Source organism: Halichoerus grypus, chromosome 13 (genome assembly GCF_964656455.1).
Source record: "Halichoerus grypus chromosome 13, mHalGry1.hap1.1, whole genome shotgun sequence".
NCBI classification, from domain to species: Eukaryota; Metazoa; Chordata; class Mammalia; order Carnivora; family Phocidae; genus Halichoerus; species Halichoerus grypus.
In genome coordinates this window covers 52,628,607-52,653,231 of record NC_135724.1, presented here as the reverse complement: position 1 = coordinate 52,653,231, position 24,625 = coordinate 52,628,607, and the positions used below count along the sequence as shown (strand labels likewise).

Genomic DNA, 24,625 nt, shown 5'->3' with positions numbered 1-24,625 from the left:
GACCCCCTCAGCCATAGCCAAGCGCCCTCATTTACCTGGTTGCTTTAGTAGAAACACTCAGTTGTTGAAGACATCCACGGCTGCTGAGGAGAGCCTTGCGACGATCAACCTATTATTGATGGCCACCATTTTAATCACTGCTCTAACTTGCTAGATTGTCTTTATTCCTATCTCATCAATTAAATGCCTAAATTATTTCTCCCCGTTTCTCTGGTTCCTGACGAATTAGAGCTTTAAGTCCTACCTCAGCCTTAGATTCTCTGGTTTTCCACCCCAAACCTCTGCCATCCAGAACTGCTCACACAATTACACTGGCCTCCCCTGGTGTATTTCAGGACATACGCTCCATTTCAACTGTCCCAGCTTTCTAAGGGTCTGCATTCCTTTTGTGGCTCTCAGATTTCCCAAAATCTCACACATTTTCATCCCTCCAAACCTCACCATCCAACCTCCCATCTCGAGATAATCCGCTCTGCAGGAGTCACTCCCACATGGCTTCATCTCTCAGACCATCATCGACACAAAATGTCTGACTCTCTCTACATGTAGTTACACTATACTGAGTGCAGCCCAGCAGAAGTGTGGGGCTCAAACCCCAAATCCTGTGGAAGAGCCTTTTGAAAGTAAGCCTTCTCATGATGAAATTGTATGTCTTATAACTTCTACTTCAAGGCTTGTAATCCTACCTTTGTTTTATTAACATTTTTTTTCCTCCAGACAGGTCTTAAAACCATAGGGAAGTTTTCTTTTTTTCTTATGTGAAATATGTATTATTTAGGTTACCATAAAATAACAATTGTGACTCAAAAGACAGCCAAGATCTGAACACGGCGGGGAAAGGGGGAATCGCTGTCTGTGAAGAGTAGACCCTATTTTGGGTATAGTGTCAACCTATACCAACCACTAAGTTCTCTGGACCTCGATTTCTTTATTTGACAGGCTAAGATTAAAACAATTCTTCTTAGCCTTCAAGGTAGTTGTAAGGACGATGAGACATTATGTGAGCTTATGCATTTGCAAAAGCATGACACAGATGAATGCTAATTATTGTTATTAATTTGGTCACCATTAAATAGGAACATTAAGTTCTGTGGTTACTACCCCAGAATATATCCATTTCTTGTTTTTATTTTTGCACATGTTCTTTAAAAGGCATTTGATTCTAAGACATATGTTTTGCATTTTAGCATCTTTAATATTGGAATGAATCATATAATCTAGGAAGAGTCAGAGTTTAGTTGGTGGCATTGATTTCTTTCTCAGTGGCACAAAAAAAATATTGAGGGTTTTGCATTGGTATCTTCGATTCAGGAAAATGTGGCATTTGGATACTAGAGGAAAGCTGCAGATGGGTCAAAGTAAGAGTACTTCATCTATTCAAAATGGAAACTTTGTTAACCAAGTGGGGATATGACCCCCCACAATCAGCAAACTGAGACCCTCAGAACATAAGGTGTTATCTTGGATCATATAACTTTTAAGGGTTCTCCATGGGAAAGATTTTTTCAAGGACCCCTAGTTTATCATAGCTTTTGCTCACAGATCTCTCAGAATGAGTGTGATCCTCTTTCAACTGAGTTTGGGGAAACCTAAAGGGGAAAAAAAATTGGCAGCACCAGAAGACAGTCTACTTTCAAAGATCCTAAAAGAGACAGAAACACATTTTTCTGTATGAAATTTTTATATTTTTATATAGGATAACATGTATATTCCATCTGCTTATATTCTTACACTAGAACATCTACTTTAATGAGTAGAAGATGGTCAGCTAAAATGCCACTGCTTTTTTAATCCCCAAGTTATTTATGGCTGGCCATACTTTAAAAGTAGCCATGAAGAGACAGATTTCTAACCTTTTTCTCAGATTTTTATGGTGCTTTGAAGTTCACAAACTATATTCACACACACAATTCTACTATCATGCCCATTTTAGAGATGGAAAAACTGAATCAAGGAGGTGAAGTGACTTATCCAAGGTCACACACAATGAGTGAAAGCAAAGCTGGATTTGTAGTAGGTCCTAGAAATAGCCAAGTAAACCTTAAGAAGCTTGCCCTCCTTTACCTTTACCTTTTCAACCTCTCCCCCACCTCTGGACTCCAAGCTGCACAGAGCAGAAACTTCATGCAGCCCAGAGGCCCCCAAATTCCCACTCTTGGTCTGGACAGTTCTCATACATCTGGAATACACAGCTCACAGGTCAAGGTTTTAAAACAAAAACAAAGGGGCGCCTGGGTGGCTCAGTTGGTTAAGTGACTGCCTGCGGCTCAGGTCATGATCCTGGAGTCCTGGGATCGAGTCCCACATCGGGCTCCCTGCTCAGCAGGGAGTCTGCTTCTCCCTCTGACCCTCGCCCCTCTCATGTGTTCTCTCTCTCTCTCTCATTCTCTCTCTTTCAAATAAATAAATAAATAATCTTTAAAAAAATAAAAAATAAAACAAAAACAAAAACCTTCAAATACAAATATACTTCCCAGGGAGGCTTTTTCCCCTCTAGGTTTTCTGCTTTGTGAACCAAAAAGAGGCATTTGGGATTCAATCACTGGGAAGCCAGGCAAGATTCTGGTGGCTCCTCTCTTGGTCCTACAGAACAGCGATGAGACCCCAGGACAGAGAGCTGGGAGTACTTCCTGATGGGAACTCTCACTTAAAAATTATGGGAGTAGACAGTATATTAGGACTTTATGTTTTTGCTTAATCTATTTCAATTATGTCTTCTCCTCCTTTGAGGAAGAAGATTGGAAGCAGGCATCAGAGTCTTCTTGGAAAGCCAATGTCATCCATCATGAGGGAGCACCTGAGTGCTACCAATAGGGCAGAGCTCCCCTAAAAGAGCTTTACTGAGCATTCCCTATGCACTTGTGGGCATACCTTATTTAATCCATGCCTAACTGTCTATGGGGTAGGAAACAGACAAGAAAATTGAGGCATATGCCTAGTTACTGACACAGCAAGAACTCAGACCTGGGTAGTCTAGATGCAGAGCTCACACCCTTGACCCCCAGCAACACTGCTTCCCCCATTTCAGTGAGCTTACCCAGTAATTAGAGAGATGACACAAAGACACATAAAACAAGTAGTGCATATAAATGCCATTGTGTGATTATGCACATTAAGTACACAGAAGGATGATGTGGATTAGTTTTGGGGCCATAGAGTCTCCAACACGACCATATAACTCAGCCCTTGTAACATGACATCAGTCACAGCCAGTGCGTAATGAATGGGAAGGGCTGTGTGCCAATAAAACTTTATTTACAAATACAGATGGCAAGCTGGATTTAGTCTGTAAGCTATAGTTTACTGACCCCTTATGTAGAGATACATGCTATAGATTTCATTAAAAAGATCAATTTAATCTGGAGCAGTTGGAGGGAGCTTTAGAATTGCTGAGTTCAGCCTGGAAGGAAGATTTGAGACAGATTTACAAGACCCTACATGACCTGGCTCCGCACCCCTGGCCTCTCCTTGTATCCCTTTCCTCTTGCTGGGTACTCTCCGGTCACACAGGCATTTTCATTCCCAGGCTTTAATTATACACCAATCTCATTCTTATTCTGGAGACTCTGCACTGGCTGATCCTTTTGCCTGGGAGCTCTTCCTAGCTCTCCTCCAGGCTGGCTCCTTTGGGCAACAGATCTCCTCCGGAATATCACTGCTTTCCTAGTGGCTTCTCCAAGGAACAGGCTAAAGTAGTCCCCCTCCAGCCACGTTATTACATTAACCCATCTTATTTTCCTAGTGGCATTTATGATTCCTGAAATTATCTTGTTCACTTATGTGTGTGCTTGACTATTATCTATCTCTTCCTGCACTACTTCTAGAATGTATGCTCCACAGCATGAGATCAATGTTTGTAACTGTTCACTGCTGTATATTCCCAGCACCCAGACCATGACTGGAAAAGAAACAAGCAAAAAATACTTACCGATGTGACAGAAGAGGGAGAGAGGCAAAGAGAGAGACAGGCAAGGAGATTGAGAAAAAGCAAGCATGCCCCACTAGGTCATATTTCATTCTCTCCTGTTCTGTAACTGAATAGACTATGGCTATGATTAGAATGACCCATCATTCAGTGCCCATACACTATTTCAATTAAGAAAACATCCTCGTCCTGGAATTAGAGGATGATAGCACTTGGTTATCGTCATTCTTTGGTCAGAAGCAAGTCTTCTGTATTTCTGAACTGTGACAAGTGGTCTAAGTTATAGACTGGCTCTTCCTGAAATAGAAAAATGCACACAAGTCCTCATTTTGTTTGATCAAAAATAAAGCTCTCTATTGGAGTTTAATGCTTAAACATATGCATTAAAAAGCAAATAATCCTTTTTCTCTAACTCATAACTATTGTTACATCTAACCTTTATTATATTGATTTTATTATTGTTTCTTTAACATTTGTTGGGTCCAACCACCTCCAAGGTTGGTACAGACATGCAGGACATCTGGCTGGTCTGTCATTAACAAGTGTCTATTTGCTCCAGCTTCCCTTCCTTACTAAGACTTCTATTCCCTTAAACTGCCAGGACCAGTAATACTGAAGGCTTTCTCAGACAGCTGTAAGGTTGTTTCTTTGGATTTCCCTAAATTTTTTCTTTCTGTGCAACTGAGGCAGAAAGACACATCAACTTTTGGCTAGATCCCAGTGGTAGCTGTGCCCCATGATTCTCCTCTCTTCCCATTCAAAAGGGAGTAACATTGGGGGTATAGCTCAGTGGCAGAGCATTTGACTGCAAAAGGGAGTAACATTTCACACTCGGGCCCCTTACAAATTGGTATGCCTTCTTTGAAAATTATACACCCGGTCACTGTTTCCCTTTTGCTTTAGAGTTTAAAAGAGTCAGAATTAAAATTCTGGCTCAGTTGTAGCAACTTCAGCGACATTATTTTTCTTCTCCAAGATCTTGATTTTCTGTTTCTTTACATTTTTTCCTAGAACTGATTTCTGTATTATTTTATAGGTAATCTTGTTGTAGGCTACCTTTAGGTGTATGAATAATGCATTAATTTTTAAATCCCATTCCATACAGCTTCTTAGCTACTATCATTTGAAAACTGTTTCATTGAGAGGTATACAGATTAAATATTTCCCAGTTGGTTCCCTTAGCAACAGTTGCAACCCGTTTCTAGTGCAAGCTCAAGTTTCTACCATAAACTAACTTTGGGAAAAACATCTAAACAGAAATTTGCCATGTTTTGTTTCATGATTGACATGACCTGATATAAGTCTGTCCTTAGTCCCTGACATATTCCAGAGACTAATGCTTATTTATGAACTGTGCATCGGTACCAAGAAATGGCCAATGCTGTATGCATCATCTATGACCCTCAGGTGTACCAACGTAATTTATAAAATATAATTGCTAAGCCAATAATGAGGTTCTGAACATGATCATATCTTTGCAGTGAGTCACCTTCCAGTTGAAGGAAAACAAGACTGTTCTAAACATCTATAATTTCACTAAGAAATCTTCCTTGTTGCTATAGTGATTTTGATGCTTTTTAGCTAAAAAAGTAAAAACTCTACATTGCTATTACCATGATCAACAAATAGCAAATGGATCAGATGCAATGGATTACAAAGGTGACAGGGGACTACAGTTGTTTGATTCCATAGGTGCCAAAGATCATAGCCCAGAAAGAGAGACCGCATCACATAGGGGTCAAGAGGAAGGCCCCGGGAGCTGCCAGGTTGGAACTCTGCCCCTTCATAGCTGAGACTTATATATCCCTACATGGGGCTTGATCTCACGACCCTGAGATCACGACCTGAGCCAAAATCAAGCATCGGATGCTTAACCGATGCTGAGCCACCCAGGCACCCCTCTCTTGTGTTTTAGTGGGACATCTATTCTTACTTCCTAGAACCTATAACATTTAGAAACCTGTGTCTAATATGTGTAGGTGTCATTGTGGACAACTTTATGAACCCTTCAGAGTTAAAATTCATATATTATTAATCATAAAATTTAGGTTAAGTAAATTCTAATCTTTGGAGTCAAACCAAAACGCTTTGAATGCCAGTGCCGTTATGTGTTCTTTTATTAGTTGTGTGTTCTTTGGCACATCCCTTAAGTTCTCTGAGTTCTTGTTTCTCATCTGAGAAATACAAAGAAAAATTATGCTGAGTTGTTACGTTGATAAAAAAAGATACTGTAAGCAAATCCCTTAGCATAGTTAAATGTTAATAACAAAAGAGTATATTATTTGATGGATAATCAATAAGTGGTTAGCATCAAAATATTAAATACCTGTTTACCTTCTCAGTGAAACTTGGCCAGTTCCCAGGAGCCCCTCGTGGCTACTCCTTCCCCATCACCATTACTGGTAACTCCTACTTCTAGTCTCTCTTCGGTGCATGTTCCATTTATGGCACCCTATCTTAAACTTGCTGATGGGTTGATCTGGAACTGTTCCCAAATGTGTTTATGCTCTGTCTTCTCATTGCTGTTAAAGCATGTTAAGGGCAAAAACCAGCCTCCTTTGTTTTCTGGTTTCTTTTCATTAAGCCCTATGCAGTGTTCTATGCACCATGGATTGTTTGTTGCTTCTTAATGGATAAAAAGAGTGGTCATTATGCATTTCTTTTACTAAATGGAGGAGTAATGAGATCCTAGGTTGAGTCCATGTTGAAGTGGAAAATCTAAGTGGAACTGAAGAGAAAGTCATAAAGAAGCCCTCTATAGCATAGTGTAGTGCTCTGCTGAATTCAAAGGAAATGACTGTAGAAAAAAAAGGAGCAGTGTACTAAGAACATTATCTTATATGGTACCCCCAGGTGGGGACTTAGAATAGGATCCAGCAAAGCAAGAGGAAAAGAACAATTCAGATAAGTAGCTCTACCAGGTAAGTAGAGAAACTCTTCAGGGGTTGGGGGGGGGGTGTATTCAGAGGCCAAGGAAAATTTAAGAAAAGGCCACTAGCTTTCATGAGATCATTGGAAACCTTTAAAGACTGCTTTAAGCAGATCTATGGAGGCTGAATTCAAATTAAGAGGGGTTCAGAAAGACTAGGTTATTGGGAAGTCAATGTAGCTGGTTTAGGAAGAAGAGAGATTCGATACAAGACAGTAGAGATGGGAGGTGTGAGGAAGGTGGAGATAAAACTGAAAGATTCTTAACTTTTAAATGACAATTGAAAACAAATAATTGAAAAGTTCAAATAAAACTGTTCTCCTTTCCAATGGCATTCTTATTGGAATTATTTCTTGGAATTCTTCTTATTCTTATTAGCATGAGAAAAATGAGAAGTAAATCAAAGCCAATGGTTTTAATTTTTCCTAAGACACAGGATGTTTTAAAGATTATGACATGGATTTGCATGGATTAAAATATTTTCAAACCAATTATTACAGTAAAACACCATTATTGAGAAATGAATGTCTGAAGTTTTAGATAATTTATCTATATTACCCACATTCAGGGTCATAACAAAAAAAGGAAAAGAAAGGAAAGCAAAGCATAGGATTTTATTAAAAATGAATTATCTGTTTTCTCTGTGAATAGGTTCCTCAGGATGACTGGACAGGGTACACCCCTCGAGGTAAAGACGACGAAATTCCGTGCCGGAGAATGCGGAGTGGCAGCTACATCAAGGCCATGGGAGATGAAGACAGTGGTGACTCTGACACGAGTCCCAAGCCTTCTCCCAAAGTGGCTGCACGAAGAGAAAGCTATCTCAAGGCTACTCAGCCATCCCTTACAGAACTCACCACACTCAAGTAAGTGTTTCCAATGCTCTACGTCTGGTAGTCCAGCTCCTTGTTTTAGCACCTAGAAGCAGATGGTGTGACTCCGAGAGTAACGAAGGCAGAGTCCACCCTATAGATGCAGCAGTGCAATGCACTGAATGGTCTACTGATTTTGACCTGGTGTCTGACTTGTGTATCCAGTGCCTTCAAAGACACGGGCATCCAGGTGTGTTCTGCAGAAATCATAAACTGAACCCTAAAGCCCAAGAAGAAGTTTGAAACAATCCAGAATGGCTTCTGAAATGAATTAAGGCTCCTGGTCAATGAGAAGGTCTATGTCTCTCAACTCTTGGATGTTTTCTTAACCACTAAATCTGCAGGTCAACTCTTCCTTATAAGACCCTTGAATTTTTCAGATAATTGAGTAATATAATAGAGCAGATGATCTTGGAGAGGCTTATAGAAAGTGGCTAGGCTTAAAAATTGAGTCATATGTGAAGGTTCTTGATAAAGGTTTTTAATTTGGACACTAAATACATATAATTTATAAGACCTTAAAAATGGTTTTGGGGTGCTCCTGACTGGCTCAGTCAGTGGAGTATGTGACTCTTAATCTTAAGGTTATAAATTTGAGCCTCACATTGGGTGTGGAGATTACTTAAAAATAAAATATTTTAAAAAAGCGATTTTGGGTTTTGAAAAATATGATTATAAGTAGTTCTTACCTCCATTTGTGCTATTTGTAAATAGAGAACAGCACTACAAAAGAAACTACGAAATTGATTATTTTAAACAAGACCCAATTGAATTTTTAATATTACTTTTGGAGAGTAAATCAGAACCTTGGAATATATCAGGGCTTGGATCATCATTTGAGAAATATGGGTATTCGTATTTTTAAGTGCCGTTTCCCATATTTTGAGGAAATACATACTACTATTCATGTATTCATATTATGCCACAAAATAAAATATTAAAAGACAAAATAAAATAGAAAAAGGCCAAAGCTGTCAGGCTAAGGAAAACAAACTAAATTATTAACAGAGAACACTGAAAAACAGTGGATTATTTTATGATGGAAACATTTAAATAGCAAAATGCACTATATCTTAAGTGGACAGAGGGAGTCCCCTCACAAATTTTTTTTCAAGGAATCATGTGGGCCCTCTCCAGATCATTTCAATAGAAAATTAATACCAATGGCATTAGTAAACTAACCCAACAAAGGAGCTCTTCTTTCTTTCCTTCGGCTTCCAGTTGCCCTTCTTCTTTGCCTTGATTACTGCAGGTATTGGTTTTCTAGGGCTGCATACCAAAGTCCCACAAACTGAGTAGCTTGAAACAACACACTCCTGTAATGTCACAGTTCTGGAAGCTAGAAGTCTGACATCCAGGTATGAGCTGGGCCACGCTCCTTGAGAAACTTGTTGAGGACAATCCTTCCTGCCTCTTCCCAGCTTCCGGTTGTGGCTGGCAATCCTTGGCATTCTTTGGCTTCCAGCTGCTGCACTTCAGTCTCTGCCTTTGTCATCACATGGTGTTCTCCCTTCTGGGTCTTCCCACAGCTGTCTTATGACACCACTCATATTGGATTAGAACCCTCCCAAATGACCTCATCTTAACTTGATGAAATCAGCAAACCCCCGTTTTCCAAGTAAGGTCATGTTCACGGGTACTGGGAGTTAGGACTTTGATCTATCTATGTGGGGAATGTAAGTCAACCCATAACAGTGCTACACAAGGTCAAAGTGGATCAAGGATATGAAAAATAGAAATAGGTTTTTGTTGTACTTTGGCACACTTCACAGAGGCTCAGAAAATTAAATATATATGCATTCTGAAAAAAAAATTAAAAAAACAACTGGATTTGTAATAAAGGCAGTCTGCCAAGGTCGTTTAAAATGAGGGTGGCCAAGGATAACTTCTGGCAAATATCTTCTATGGACTTTAAAATATCTCTCCACTAGAGACAATAATAAGCAGACACAGCCATGGTGTTAATTAACATCCTCCAGAGGAAGCAAAAGAGGGAATGCTTTGGGCAAGAAAGTCACTTAGACCTTCAAGAACTCAGTTCCCTCAACAAGCAGTGGGATTCCGTAACCTCCAGAGCCCCTTCTTCCACTTTCATATCCTGTTAGTTGATCTATCAGGATGCATTTGTCACATTGGCTGAATGACACGTTAGGTCTCGGGTAATGAGACACAGTGATTGCCACTACTCACAGTGATACCCAGGTATGAGGAGAACAGAAAGGAGCGGAGCACAAGAAAGCTGAGGGGAGTGCTCTAAAGAGGCTGAGGACAGGGGTAGGTGCAGAAATCACCTCTCACAATTGTGCCTTGGGCTAGTCTCCTCACAGCTTCAGGGCTGTGGGGGATCTGCTCTGAAGTCATTAGAACTCTTTCTTTTTCATTTTGCTTCCTACATAGTATCATCTTCCTTTCAAGCCCCGGGCCCTATTTTTACAACCATCATATATTTCTTTGACTGCTTCAAGGTTTTAAGAGCAGCAGTTTTTAAGAGTTTTAAGAAAAAGACAAACACAGGTAGTGGCTAAGCTATTGGTGGAGAAGGTCAGCTATTTCAGACACTGAAAACAGTCACTGAGCTGAGTTGAGTTAGTGACTAGTTTCTTCCTCCAAACCTACAGAAATTCAAAATGGCAACCACTTTATTGGGGGATTCCTAATAAATTGAGAAACTTCTTTATTTACTCAAGAAGGAATTTCACCAACCCTTCTCTATTCTTTAGCAAGCAAGACAGCATCTGACCATCATTCAAATATGCCCTTATTCTCTTTCCCACCATCCCATTCCCCAGGCTTATTTCCCATAGATCTGTTTATCTCCATTCATTCCTCCTTGACCTGGTTTAGGGATTCCATTCCTCGCTACAGTCTACGTATTACGCTTCCATCATACTCAACTACAGATGAGCCTAGTGAGTTCTAGTTTAATGGTATTTAAAGAGGCACACAAGAAGACAAGGGAAATATACTATGGAGGCAAAAAATTCAAACATGACATGACTTATAATCACTGCTGTCTTTTATTCCTTAATGATGTTTTGACTCAAGACCATTATTTCTCTAGAAGTTTGAAGCATTCAGTCCCTCATGAGAAAAAAATAAAGATCCCCATATCCTGGAATTCTAGTTCCCCAAAAAAGAAAACTATATTTTTGTTCTTACTTCTTTGACATTTAAGTCAATTTTTTTTTCCTCCTTCCTCCTCAGCAATTCACAGCTTTAGGGATGAATCATAGCCATGAACTAAGATAACTAAAATTAGTCAAGTGAGATTGGGGCAACATTTTGTTTGAGGTTTTCAACTCCTATCTTCTGTCAGAAATGTTGGAGAGAAAGTACTCCTGTACTTTCTTACATTGTTTTTCTCTTTTCTATTTTTAAAAGGCATCTTGAGGGTTTATTTACGTCACCTACTCAATGTTAGTTATTGTGTCCTAAGGTCAGTTGAATATTCCAGAGTCCTGAGGAGGCTTCAGACAGTGAACTCCATCTTTGGGCCACAAAATTCCTGTAGCTACTCACTGAGAACCATTATATCTTTCATTCCCTTGTTTCCCTCCACAGCAGGTAACATATCCCTTCACCTCACCACTAGCTTTGCTTTCTTCCTTTGGTATTAGCTAACAATGAACTTGAATTATCACCCAAGAATATTAGTATTTTCAAATAATAACTTCTTGATGCTTAATAGTAAATTCTCAGGCAAGTTGAAGAGAGGTTTAGGGGCCAGAATTCCCTTGTCGCCACAGCTTGGCTCTGATGAATTTAAATCTTAGTTGGATTTGTTATGATTTGCTATTTATTCTAGCATTGAGACTACTACCTGCAACCCTGATTAGTTAAAACTATGTCCAAAGCCCATCTTGGACTTTTCCCTTCCAATATTCTGTAGAAAGAACTTTTTAAAAAGTGAGCTGCCATTTAAATTCAACTATCCATTAATCCTAGGCAAATAACACTAAAATTCCTTCATACTTCTTTATCCCTTCATCCAAACACTAAGAAAAATTTTCTCCTGGAGGAAATAGGCTCTAACATTATAGACTTTGAAAGGCCTCTGGAATTGGCAAGGAGGGCTCCAGGCTGCCGAGCATGTTTGGCTTTGGGGGTGACAAGTTAGATAGAGGTCCGAGCAATTTTGATAAACTATCTAACAAAAGGTTTCAAGAAGGTTCATATTCAGTCCTAAATGTCTTGAAGGTAGATAGTTTTCCATTTTCAGGATGGCTAATCCTCTTAATCTTCATTCTTTTCCTGATCCTGAACCCTTTTTTTTTTAATATATTGTGAAATACTAAATAGCTGTGTGACTTTGGCAACTGGTTTAATGTCTCTCAGCCCTAGCCCCCAACACACACCCAAATTAAATGAGAGGCTTAGGCTCTTAGCATGGATGGTACCGTTAAGATAACTCCCATCACAACTCCCCCACCCCACCCCAACTGACCAGCATCAACCAATCCCAGCATTAACGGGTCCCAGCACGCTTCCCACTGAACACAGACCCGGTTTCAGAACTCTTCTCAACACGATTCTCCAGCCCCCACTTCCCATTGACTGGTGATGCCATGGGGTCCTGTCTGTCATCTATACGGTCTCTGAGAGAACTTTCAGCACTACGGTATAGAGTTGTAAGGATGAGGCCCAGAAGATCTGGGAGCTCAAAGTTTAAAGACAAAAGGAGCAGTATTGGTAAATAAAATAATTTGAGAAGAGATAGATGGGGTGTTCTCCTACAACTTTAATTCTGGAAATTTAAATGAAATCAATTTTATATCAGGAACCCAAAACAAGCTTCTTGCTAGAGTCTCTGTTTTTGGTTATCTTTGTATAAACTTCTTGCTCCTTTTTTCCTCTGTAGACATACTGTGTCCTCTGCCAGTTCCTCACATTCCACAAGCTCCTCCTGCCCACCTACAGTTCCTCAGTTCCTTCTCTCCCCAGAAAAAGGGGAGCTGGGGTATATGAACATGAGAGCATTGAAGATCTTTTTCCTAAGGATATAAACCATATTTATAGCCATATATAACATCCCCTCTTTGTCCTAAGTGGTATGAAATGTCTTTGTTTTCCTTTGTTGTCTATTTTCCCCAAATGCTTTGGCATTTCTCTCCTACCTGACCCTCAGTATAATTTTACACATAACAGTAGATGCTCTTTACAATGGAAGAGAGAACGGAATAACGCAACCCGACACTACAATACTGTAACTATAATTCAGTGATATAAACTCAAGGTAGGTTCCCATCCTTTCCCGACCACAGTACTTTCTTCTATTACATTCTATCTTCCCAACTCCCCCACCCCCAGCTTCCAAAATGATAACAACTAAAACTCATTCACTTGCTCATAGAGAAATTATCTAAACATGTTTCAACCCCTTGCTAGAAATAAACCTCGTTGAAAAAAAAAAAAAACAGTAACTGGTACAAGAAATTGCCTGTTATATTCAGCTCAGATCACCATTCCCAGCTCAAGAAAAATTAATTCCTCTTTGGGGTATGAGTGCCCTCCTCCAAATGAGATGGATGTGTGTGAGCACTGTAGTCTGTACCATATCTTGGTCTCTTGCGATATAATTGCTTCTAGAAAAGCCTGTTTGGTAAGGAAACTTGCATAGATTGGCCTGTCCCTACAATGATCATGACCCCAAAGGAAAGAACTACTTCTGTATCTGTGAGGGAGGTGAAACAATGAAAGGAAATTCAGACACATTTTAGAGAAAGGAAGATTTTAAAACATTGAAGAGAGATTTAAGTTTTAATGTTCTAAATGCCTGACTGAGTGCTAAGGGCTCTACATTCTTTTTTTTTTTAATCATCATATCTCTAAAAATGAGATTTTCTCCACTTTACAAATGAGGAACCTACATCTCAGGGAGATTAAATAACTTGTCCAAGGTTATATGTCAACTAACCGTCAAAGGGAAGATTGGAGGCCAGGCGTTGAAAGCAGAAAGGATAAGAAGCTGGGTGGCATGATGGGCTTCCCCAGACCACAGAGAAGAGCTACATAAGAGGGGTCAGCACGGAGGAGAAAAGGAAGGTCGCCCAGGTGTGGACACCTGAGAAGCGGCATCCAGGAAAAGAGCTGAGCAAGCAGAGTAGATTTGGGGGTGGGGGCGTGTCAGAGGCTGCAGTGAGGTACATCCCGGCCCGGAAGCACAAGCAGGCTCACAGGCAGCTCAAACATGAAGGGCTTTGAGAAGGTTTTGACTCAGGCTTGCCCTGGGGTGAATGCAGAAAGGACCAAAAGACCAATGGATCAGAGATAAAGGAGGTGTTGGCTGATGGAGGTTACAGGGAGAAGTGATAAGCTCTTAGAAGCCTGGGTCCAGCTGCCCTGGGACTATGTAATAACAAACCCTGTCCCTGTATCCATTCCGTGGCTGTATGGTATATAACCTGAGCTGTTTTCTCAGGACCTGGCGAGGCTCCCAAAACTGGAGAATGTGAGCAGGGAAAAACCCCTGAAGAGGGTTCTGGAAATGAAGATTCCCCAGTCCCCTCAGGTGGTACTGATTGGAAATGCTACCCACTAGCCTGCCAGGAAGACTTGTGTTTGCAGAGACCTTTAAAATTCCTTTACATTGCCTGTCTACTGGCTACCATGCCTTCAATTTTATATCTACATTCACTATTAAAGTGCAGATAACCAGGTAACAGAGAACACCCTGATTATAATCAGAAATGGTATTCATGTAATCATTCACTCATTTATTCAATACCATTAATACTGAAGTACTGTGGGAGACATTTGTACTTGGTTTCAATAAATTTATTAAATGCTTTACTAAAATCTGGTTTTCCATGGTCAAGTAGAAAACACATATATGTTTTTATTTAGACATATTTTTATATAGACATATATTTTGTTTTTAAATCTATATTGTATATAGATAGATATGTTTTATATAGGCATATATATTTATATAGACATTCTATTTCTACATATTTATATAGAAATACATATATTTTTAGAGATATACCCTAAAAGATACTCTATATAGAGTATAGACTCGAGTCTATATATAGTATAGACTCGAGTATATAGATGTGCTCTAAAATCTAAGAATGGTGGAAGAAGGCACTACAGAGAAGTAAACTTAAAATTCAGAGGCTGAAGGTATTAAAGTTTATTATTTTGTTCAGAATTTTTTCTGGTCAGAACAAATCCACTTTACTTGAGAGTGTTTTCTTTTTCTTTTTTTCATTGCAGATTACTGTTGTCAGCATAGTCCATGTTATTAGTTTTGCTTTCATTTTATATCATTAAAGCAATCCTCCTCATGCCCCTCAGATGGTAGCGCACTCTGAAGGAAAGAGAAAAGCTACTTTAAAGGAAGCCTAGGCAGACATATTAGGAGCTGCCTCTAATCATTTTTGGAGGCCGGATGTGTATGAGTCCTAAATAAATGTGCCTTTACAGAGAATGCATATGGAATAGCAAAACCATTGACATTCCTGTATATAAATAAGAGGAAATGAGATCAAAACTACAACCCAAGGATTGAGGTTAGTTGCAAGGAGAAACTTCGAATTGCAAAGTTATTAATTATGGAATAAATTCATTTGGGAAGTTGGAGAGAAATTTTTCCAGGTACTTTTGAAAACAACCTGAACTGTGTCTCTCTGAGAGCTTTGATAATTCTGCTGGGTGCCTTGGGTGGAGTTGAACAGAATCCCTGTGTGAGATTTTCCCGACCTGTGGAGCCTAAGATTTCAGCTGAAGACCAATACCATGTTCTTATTGTGTATATTCATCCTGTATTTTTAAGTGAAGCATGCAGGAAGATGAGATTTCTAGGCATCCACGACTCACTGAGAACATCACTGTTCTTCCCGACTCTTCCCCTTCTGTCACCTGAGTTACCATTTTCCTAAATTCAGTCTTGAAACATTGCAGCTCAAACTCTCACCTCTTCAAGCTTTAGGGCTTCACGCCTCATTTGAATGATCACAAGGACCAATCTCTCCTGCTGCCACAAGCCTGTCTCTACAATAACTCCTTCTATAGACTCTCTACCAGGTTACTGAAACATCAGCTCTGAATCCCATTGTGTCTCTGAACATAGTCCTCAACAGCATTCAGTGTCCCAGTAAGACTCCATTCTTGTTGGAGATCTTCTTTCTGCTGTTCCCTTACACACATTCAATGCTTTGATCAAACTGAGCTACTAATTGATCTTAGGATCTACTTTGCTGGCTTCAGACCCATGCTGGTCAGGGTAGGTTAGATTATGCTAGGAGTAAAAGAACAACTCCTAAATAACAGAGGCTTCCAATGACAAAAATGTATTTCTTGCTCATGCTACATGTCCATCTTGGGTCAATGGGGAGCTCTGGTCACTGTGATCAGTCAGGGACCAAGTTGTGGATACTCTATATCAACAAAGATTTCCAAAGTCACCAAGGCAGGACAAGAGCACAGCATCTTAATGCTTCCATCCTCAAGTGAGACAAATCACCTCCATTCCCATTTCATAGGCAAAAGCTAGTGGCATGGCAATGTCTATCTTCAAAGAGGGCAGAGAAGGCAATCTTACCATGTGCCCAGGACATGAACACACAAAACAGTATTTGACAAACAGCACTAATGACTACTGAAGTCTATCCTTCTGAGACCAAATATCTGGCTCTCTCCCTCTCCTGCAGGCAAAACATATTCATGCCCCATCACTGCCATCAAAGGGAGAAAACCCAAATCCTAGTCCTATCCTAAACCTCAAAGTTTATGATGTGTGGGTAATGAATGATAGTCTGTAGAGCAGAGAATAATACACTGTCATATCTACATTTGATTCAGATGTGGCTCCTCTACACACCTGGAGACCTGCAAACTCTAACAGAAAATGACCTGCCCCCTACACACCCCATTTATCATGGTGGAACAAGGACAAAACATCCACAATAAGGACTTCCATTCAAAGAGAAGAAGATGGAAGACAACAGTAGTCATTGGTCCATAGCAATTCTGCAATCCTACTGGGGAAGATGTTCAGGCTCCCTACCCTCGGGGAGGCAATGTGTTTTGATTAGGCTACAATTCTGCTCCCTAGGAGCAACTTCCTTGTACATTGTTCTGTCTCCTAACTCCCTGCTCTGGAAGAGTCTTCCATTTCTATTATCCTCCTTGACCATATCCAAAGTACACATATGGAAATGTGTGCTCCTTGGACCCCAAGAGACATTTTAGGACTCCTCTTGTTACTACATCTTTTAATTTAGGCTTTTGGTTCTTTTAGCAGTATAACTCTCTCACAACTGTAGCTTCTTCTCTATGGATTCTGATGAGTTCCCTGTAAAAGTCATCACACTCATAGAACCCTCCTAGATACAACGATTGTCTTTGCTCTATTTGTTTGCCCTCCCACCCCCATACCTCTAAGATACTTATCAACTTATTAGCTGCTTCCCTCTGAATCATTTTGTCTAATCAAAGTATTTATCTAATTGCATCTTCATTCTAAATCATTTTGACTCCATTCAAAGGTTTGAACAGTAGGGTGAGGTAGTCATATCCTTGACTTGAACCTTGCCGCCAGCGCTAGTTTTCATCATACCTTCATCACTCAAACACCTTCTCAGGTTTACCTTTTACAAATTGGGTTGAAATCAGTTGCTTCTTCCAAACCCTTCAAGTCTTCAAATGTCTAGCCTCTCCTTATATAATCTAACCAATTCTTTCTGAATTTATTTCAAACTGCATAATACCTTGTTGAAGGCTGCCAACAGCAACCAACACATGCTATTAACATTGTGTTTTGCAACTACCTCCCCTAGAGTTATGAGTTCAGTTATTACATCATCTACCTTCCAAGTTGTTGCAGACAACAGTTTACCAAATGATTCACCACTGCATAACCTAGATCAGTATGTTTCCAGCCTTTAATAATTACTTGTTGTTTGCTACCAATTTCTGAAGCTATACCCATATATTTTAGGGTATTTTGTTGTTGCTATTCCATGAGTACCCCATTTCTGGTACTAATTTATGTGCTAGCTAGGCTAGACTAGGTTATGCTCTGTTGATAAACAACCCCCAGATCTCAAAAGTTTATTTCTTGCTCACAGTATGTGTCCATTGTGAATTGTCAGGAGACTCTGATCATTGCAGTCACTCAGATACCCAGAAAGACAGATGGTATATCTCAATAGGTGCTTCCATGGTCACCAAATCAGAAAAAGGGAATGTGGTGAATTGAGCACTGTTTCCTGGAAATGATGCATGTCATGTTTGCTCATGTTTCATTGCTAAAACCATCCACATGACCACACTAATTTCAGAGAGACAGAGAAGTGCAATTCTACTATGTGCCCAGAAAATGGAGAGCTCGGGGTATTTGGTGAATAGTAATAATGGTACCTCATGGTCTTTGTTTATCCCCCAGGAAAGCCATCTCCTCTTCATTTATTCATTCAGTTAAGACTGACTACAGCATATTGCTAAAGAGCACAGGCTCTGAGAGAAGATTACCTGGGCTCCAAATCATAGCTCTGTCACTTCTAGGTGTGTCGTGGTGGGAAAATCATTTAACCATTCTGTGCCTCAATGTCCTCATCAGTTATAAGGGATGATAATATTTCCTATCTCAAGAGTAATTGTAAAGATTCAATAATGTAACATAAGTGAAACACTTTGAACACTGCCCAGCACATGGTAAGCAAACCATACATGTTAGCTATTACCATCATTATTATTATTTTTGGTCACCTACTGTGTGCTAAGCATTAGGATACATTAGTAGTCAGGATTGCTAGTATAATAGAACTTACAATGTAATGGGGGAGAAGAGTAGGAAAAAAAACTTCATTCTTTTAAATCTTCCTCTCAAATGTAACCTCTCCCTGTTGGCTGTTCTTTCTTCCTCCTAAGAATTCCTGAAGCACTGTCTTCAAACGTTTCTCAAGGTAGTTGTAGCCTTCTTACCTATGTTTCTATTTTCTCTGTCCCCACATCAAATGCTATCTGAAGTAGTGTTTGCAAAGCACTGGGCACAGGGTCAGCCCCGAGGAGGTGCTGAATGAATGCTAACTTACTACTAAACAGTCCCTATATGCCTCAGGTGGCTTGAACAGTAGCTTTGTAGAGTGGCTTTAACCCATAGTTGTTGAGTTGAACTTTCATCTAATATCTGCCCATCACCCTTTGGCTGTGTCTGTGTTCAGACTCTTTACCCTCCCTGTGCTTCTGAATCTGTGGTTCTCTGCAAAGTTCCCTGTTCCTTCTCAACCCTACTTAGCATCACCAGCCCACCTGGAGGCTGGGAGCTCAGTCTGGCAGGTACACATTAGCATGTTAAAAATATCTATGCAGCCATCCCGAATATTGTCATCCACTCTGCACTTTAGCATATTTCTGTTAGTTCATCTGGGGAATCCCTGTTCATTCTAGTTCTCTTAGGAGGAGGGGAGAGGCTATAAGACCAACATTAACTAGTCCTTTTAGAATTGGAGAAGGAGTCTCTGCAATAATCACATTAATGCTTCGCATTCTTTCAAATTGATTTGCTATCCAAATAAACCAACGAGGAAGAAATATATTTGATCATCTATCCTGATAATAAGTAATATTTTAATACTCTTTCAAGCCTACTTTTCAAACTAAAAATTACAAGTAATAATTTATCAAGTGTTTTCAATGCATCTCATTTGATCCTCCCAATGGTCTCAGAAGGAATTTAGAATTGATCTTTACCAACACTTAACCAATAAACCAAGGGTTCCACATGGTTATGAGCCTCAGGAGGTAGAGCCCAGCTTGGTCTTGGGTCTTAGGCTCTAGCCATCTGCTTTCCATTCCAACTTTCATCCTTCCGCTGCCTCGTGGAGCTCTGGGAACTTTTCCCCAAGTAAGACTATCTTCACCATCTGGACATTGTTCTGGGCTTCCAGCTCAGAAACTTCTTTTAGTTCTTTGGACCATTTCTCTTTCTCAGAAGAGGTAGAGCTGAGAGCTCTAGGCATAGATCCAGGTTACCACCTGCATATGAAATTGCCACCACCTCGGTAGCATCATCCCTGGGCCAGATTTTAAGAGAAATGGATGCTGTGCTACGGGTTTGGGCTCCTGAGGAGACTGGGCTGATCCTAGAGCTCATGTCTGGAGAGGCAGAAATTAAAAAGCCAAGAGAGAACTGCTTTCTTGTATTGTTTCCCTTGCTTCCTTTCACCTAGTGAAGAAAGGTAATGTCAGGGTTTCAGAGTAAGAGAAGCTGAGAATTAAAATAGCCACATTAAAAGACCATTAATTAATTAATTAATTAACATAAAATAAAATAGCCATGTTCTGTGCCCTCATCACTGAAAGAAACCGCTCGGCATTGTTGGCTCGTCCAGTCTGCCAGTGAGAGGCAATGGTGTGCACCTCTCCTCAAATCCAATGCCATTGGCCAAGATGGGACTATTTATACCACAGAAATCAATAGACCCTACAAATCAGAGATTTTTTTTTCCTTCTCAGAGAGCCAGGTTTTAAGCATTTACCTGTATACCACTGCACAGTATCTTCGTGTAGCCATCCTTCAGAAAAAGGACAAAAGGAAAATCTTAGAAGCAAAACCAAGAGGAACCTCGGAGATCATTCCAACCCAGTTATATTACAAATGAGGAGGTGGAGGCCCAGAGAAGAGCAGGGACTTGCTTAAACTATTTGACAAATTTTAGGATCCAAGTCTTCTCACTTACAACTAAGAATTCTTTCCAGAGAAATCAAAGTTTTCGAGCTGCTACATTCCCTGAGGGAGACAAGAGAAAGATAAGGCTCTGTCTCTACTACACATATATGATTAAGTGCCATCAAAATGAAGAAAACAATTGTGTATAATTATTTGTAAGTTTCAAAATAACATTATGCATGTTGCCTCAGACTAAAAGTGCTGTAATTGTTAAGAAAATACAAAGTTATTACGATAGAAACAGCAAGGGATAGCTTCATATAAGAGAAAGGATTCAGCCTGGAATTTGAATAATTACCCAGAGATAAGAGACTGGGGAGGGGGAATGTAGGGGAAATGTGTCTGAATATAAAGGAACCAAGCTGACTGATGCAGGAGAAGGGGTATTTAAAAATGGGAAACTATCTTCGGAGAGAGAGTGAAGACTTTTACAAGCAAGATCCTTAAATTAGAGAATTCGTTTTGTTTGAATCCAGTTAGTGATAGCGAATCATTGATGACAGAGGAAGAAAATAATGTCAGTGTTGTTTTAGAACAATGGCCTACATAGCACGGAATTTTAAAAAAGCCAATTACAGGAGAACTTTTCTCCCATCTAGATGAGAGAATGTTCTACACTATTTACATGGGAATCTACATCTGGAATGATGTTTTCTAACATCTCAGTAGTCATTCTCTCTGTGAGGAGAGTTTATGGGTAATTTTTGTTCCCTGTCTTTTGCTTTTCCCTATTTTTTTTTCTTTTTGTTTCTTTGGGGTTTTTTTTCCCTAATTCCTGTGTTGCTAATTTTAACAACAACAAAAATCACCTCAAAGGATAATGACTAACACCTAGAAGCACTTCCTATACACCAGTACATATAGTAATTCTAATGGTACCTCAAGACAGGAATTATTATTATCCTGAATTATACAAAGAGGAAACTGAGACACAGGAGGTTAATGGACTTACCAAAGGTCGCAGAACTAGATGTCCATAGCCAGGATTTAAATCCAGAGCCCATACCATTAACCACTATTCTACACTGCCTCTGGATGTGAGACACACAGGCAGACAGTGTAAAATCAAGTAAATGAGCCCAAGGAGAGTCATACCGATCCAGGCATGAAGCACAGAAGTATAGACTGGGATGATGCCAGAAAGGCCTGCTAAGAAGATAAAGATACTAAAAATCAAAAGTCAACCAAGAATGGTCATGTCCCTTGTTGTTGTTTTCTCTTGTATGTTGTGGTGATACTCCACACCACAACAGATTTTATGCCTACACGCATCTCTTTTCTGTTTAGGAATAATGGGAAGATTTCCATTTTTACTATTATAAAAATACTTGTAAGAATTTCAACAGCACCAACAAGTATTTTAATAATATGTAAAAGTCTTCCTCCCTCTCCATCCCTTTTTACCCCTTACAGGTAAGAATTTTAACCAATTTTTGTGTATCCTTTCAGAAATGCTCTATGCAGACATTATATAAACATATGTCTATACTTTCTTTATATGCATGGTTCTGCAATTTGCCCTTTTTGCTTAAAATTATTTCTTAAACATTGTTTTATATACATGCATGTAGATTAGTTTTTTAAGAAATTCTTCTTGGCAACTGCAAAGTATTCCATTGTATGGGTATACAATAACTTAGGTAACCGCTTCCCTTTTTGCATGGAGAATATTCTTTATGCAAAGCCAAAGAAGGCAAAAAGGCTTAGTTATAAGAAAAAGAGATATTTACAACATACCAAAATGATTATTGGATTCTAACTCTTGGGTAAGAGGGCAGGAAGGAGTAAGAATTTTAAAGTAATTTCCATAAACATGAAGGCTTAGGATCTCAAAGCACTTGATCATTTGAAGAGAATGAAGACAAACAAAAAGCATGATGTAAAGTGAAATGTTCCCAGCCATCAAAATCAAAGAATATAATCACAAAGGCTGCCTTTTTAATTCCTTGCAGGCAGGACTGGGTTCTAAGACTATGCCACTCAGAAGGTGAATATAAACAATCTACCATTGCAAAAACAATCCAAGGGGCCATTGTAAAAATAAGTGAATTTTTGTTTGTTTGTTTGTTTGTTTTTGTGACTTACAGTCATGGTGGTATTTGATCAATAGCTAGAAACTTCCAGGTTATTTTCCTTTTTGAATATTTTGAGATCAGTTGAGCTGTTTAGAAAACAGATTAAAATCTTCCTATTCTTTCCCTGGCTGTCATGGGGAAAAAAAAAAAAAAGAACAAGCAAAAAAGCAATCATCTTAGGTAAAGGAAAGTCTTAGTATTAGCAGGAAGGAAAAGTGACCCTTGCGGGAGGAAAAATCTTAGGTTTTCTCATTTTGTTTTCCCAAAATAAGGTAAATCCATTAGATGCCTATGCTGTTGACCCCCCTGGCCTATCCCTGAGTTTATTTAAGAAGTTACTATGGCAACCACCCACGCTTTAAGTAGCTGAGCTGAGCATTGTGGAAAACAGCTTGGTGAGCCTCTGTCTGGTTCTCATGATCATTTCCTGTACGCTGATGGTAACTACATTATAGCTAAATGACAATTTAAATATATTAATAATGGTTTTTGTTCTCCTTTAGTTTTCTTTAAAGATTTATTTATTTATTTGAGAGAGAGAGCAGGGGGAGGGGCAGAGGGAAAGGGAGAGGGAGATAAGCAGACTCCCTGCTGAGCACAGAGCCCAATTTGCCATGGGGGGTGGCGCGCAATCATATCACCCTGAGATCATGACCTGAACCAAAATCAAGAGTCGGACACTTAACCAACTGAGCCACCCAAGGCACCCCTGTTCTCCTTTATTTAAAGAAAAAAAAAAACACTACTTTTTAAATGACATGATAAAATAATGAAAATATAACATTGCCATTTGAGTCTGCTGGCCGCCCTCAACACTGTGAGAAATGGAATAATCTCAGGAACTAGAGAAATTCAGTGAAGAAACCCCAGCAGGGACAGCACACTTGGCCACCGCCCCCTCCCCCCACCTCCTTCCCTTTCCCATCATCACAGTGCCCACTCCTCAAGCGCCTACCATGATAGTCAGATCACAGAACTGCTGATGTTGAGGCAGCCCAAAGTAATAAGAAAAGGCAGCTCTTGGGGTGTCTGAGTGGCTCAGTTGGTTAAGCGGCTGCCTTAGGCTCAGGTCATGATCTCAGGGTCCTGGGATTGAGTCCTGCGTGGGGCTCCCTACTCAGCGGGGAGCCTGCTTTTCCCTCTCCTTCTGCCGCTCCCCCACCTGTGCTCTCTCGCTCTCTCTCTCAAATAAATAAATAAAATCTTAAAAAAAAAAAATGAAAAGGAAAGAAAAGAGAAAAGAAAAGGCAGCTCTGAGGACAGATCTGGACTTTACCACTTTGCAACCTTAGACAAGTTACTTAACTTCTCAAGGCATGGCCTTTGTTGTGCTTTGTGGGGTTTTGTGCAGAGGGGGTTCTCATTTTTAAAATAGTTCTGATTATTTATAATTAAATAAATATTGTGAGAATTCAATGAGCTAACAAATATTAAGCACCTAATCTGAGATGTTTTATTCAGTAAGCATGTCTTTAGTGTTTCTTAGGCACAAGATACAAATTTTACTTAAAAATAAAGAAACAAACCAACCTAGAAGAAAAAAAACAACTGGAAAACCATAAAAACAGATACATTTACAGAGAATAGATTACTCACACATGTGCAATGTGCCAAGCCAATTATGTAGACCCTGGCCGGCTCTGTGAGATTCTTCCTCCTTCCCAAGTCGGTCCTGGACTATATTTTTCTTCTATTTTGTATCTGCCCTTGGTCTTTGATCCCTGTAGTCTCATCCCTGGTCTCAGGCTCCAAATGGAAGGTACTTCCCTGACTGACCTGAAGGCTGCTTGGCTGAAGGAGCAATCTGCTTCTGCCAAGCCCTCCCCATGTAGACCTATATGGCTGAGAACATATATGCCTTCCCTGGAAATCCTGTGTCTGTCCTTTACCCACTTCTCACTGATGCATCTCCTCTGTTGGAAGATTTCACTGGCAGGTAGCTGAGACTGATCTGTGGTTTGGTGAAGTTAAGTGTTTTACTTATTGTTCTAAATTAATATCTTTGCCTGTGTTTCCAAAAAATCAGTGTTTGAGGAGTAGGGTTTATAGTGGATCAGATCCTTTGGCTTAGTACCTCATGATGCACTGATTCCTTGACTCACTTGACCAACCTGGGTGAAACCCACCCCTCTGATAGTTTACGGGACAACC

At 39.8% G+C, this 24,625-nt stretch overlaps 1 protein-coding gene across 14 annotated transcripts in view; it reads left to right on the top strand.

The window, feature by feature from the left end:
* Positions 1 to 24,625, top strand: part of DLGAP1 (DLG associated protein 1) — an 889,834-nt gene that overhangs the window by 632,850 nt on the left and 232,359 nt on the right. For all 14 annotated transcript variants that reach the window (XM_078060566.1, XM_078060565.1, XM_078060564.1 and 11 more), the window contains one exon: positions 7,506 to 7,720. In XM_078060566.1, the coding sequence (XP_077916692.1) occupies positions 7,506 to 7,720 (215 nt within the window). The remainder of the gene's footprint in view (positions 1 to 7,505; positions 7,721 to 24,625) is intronic.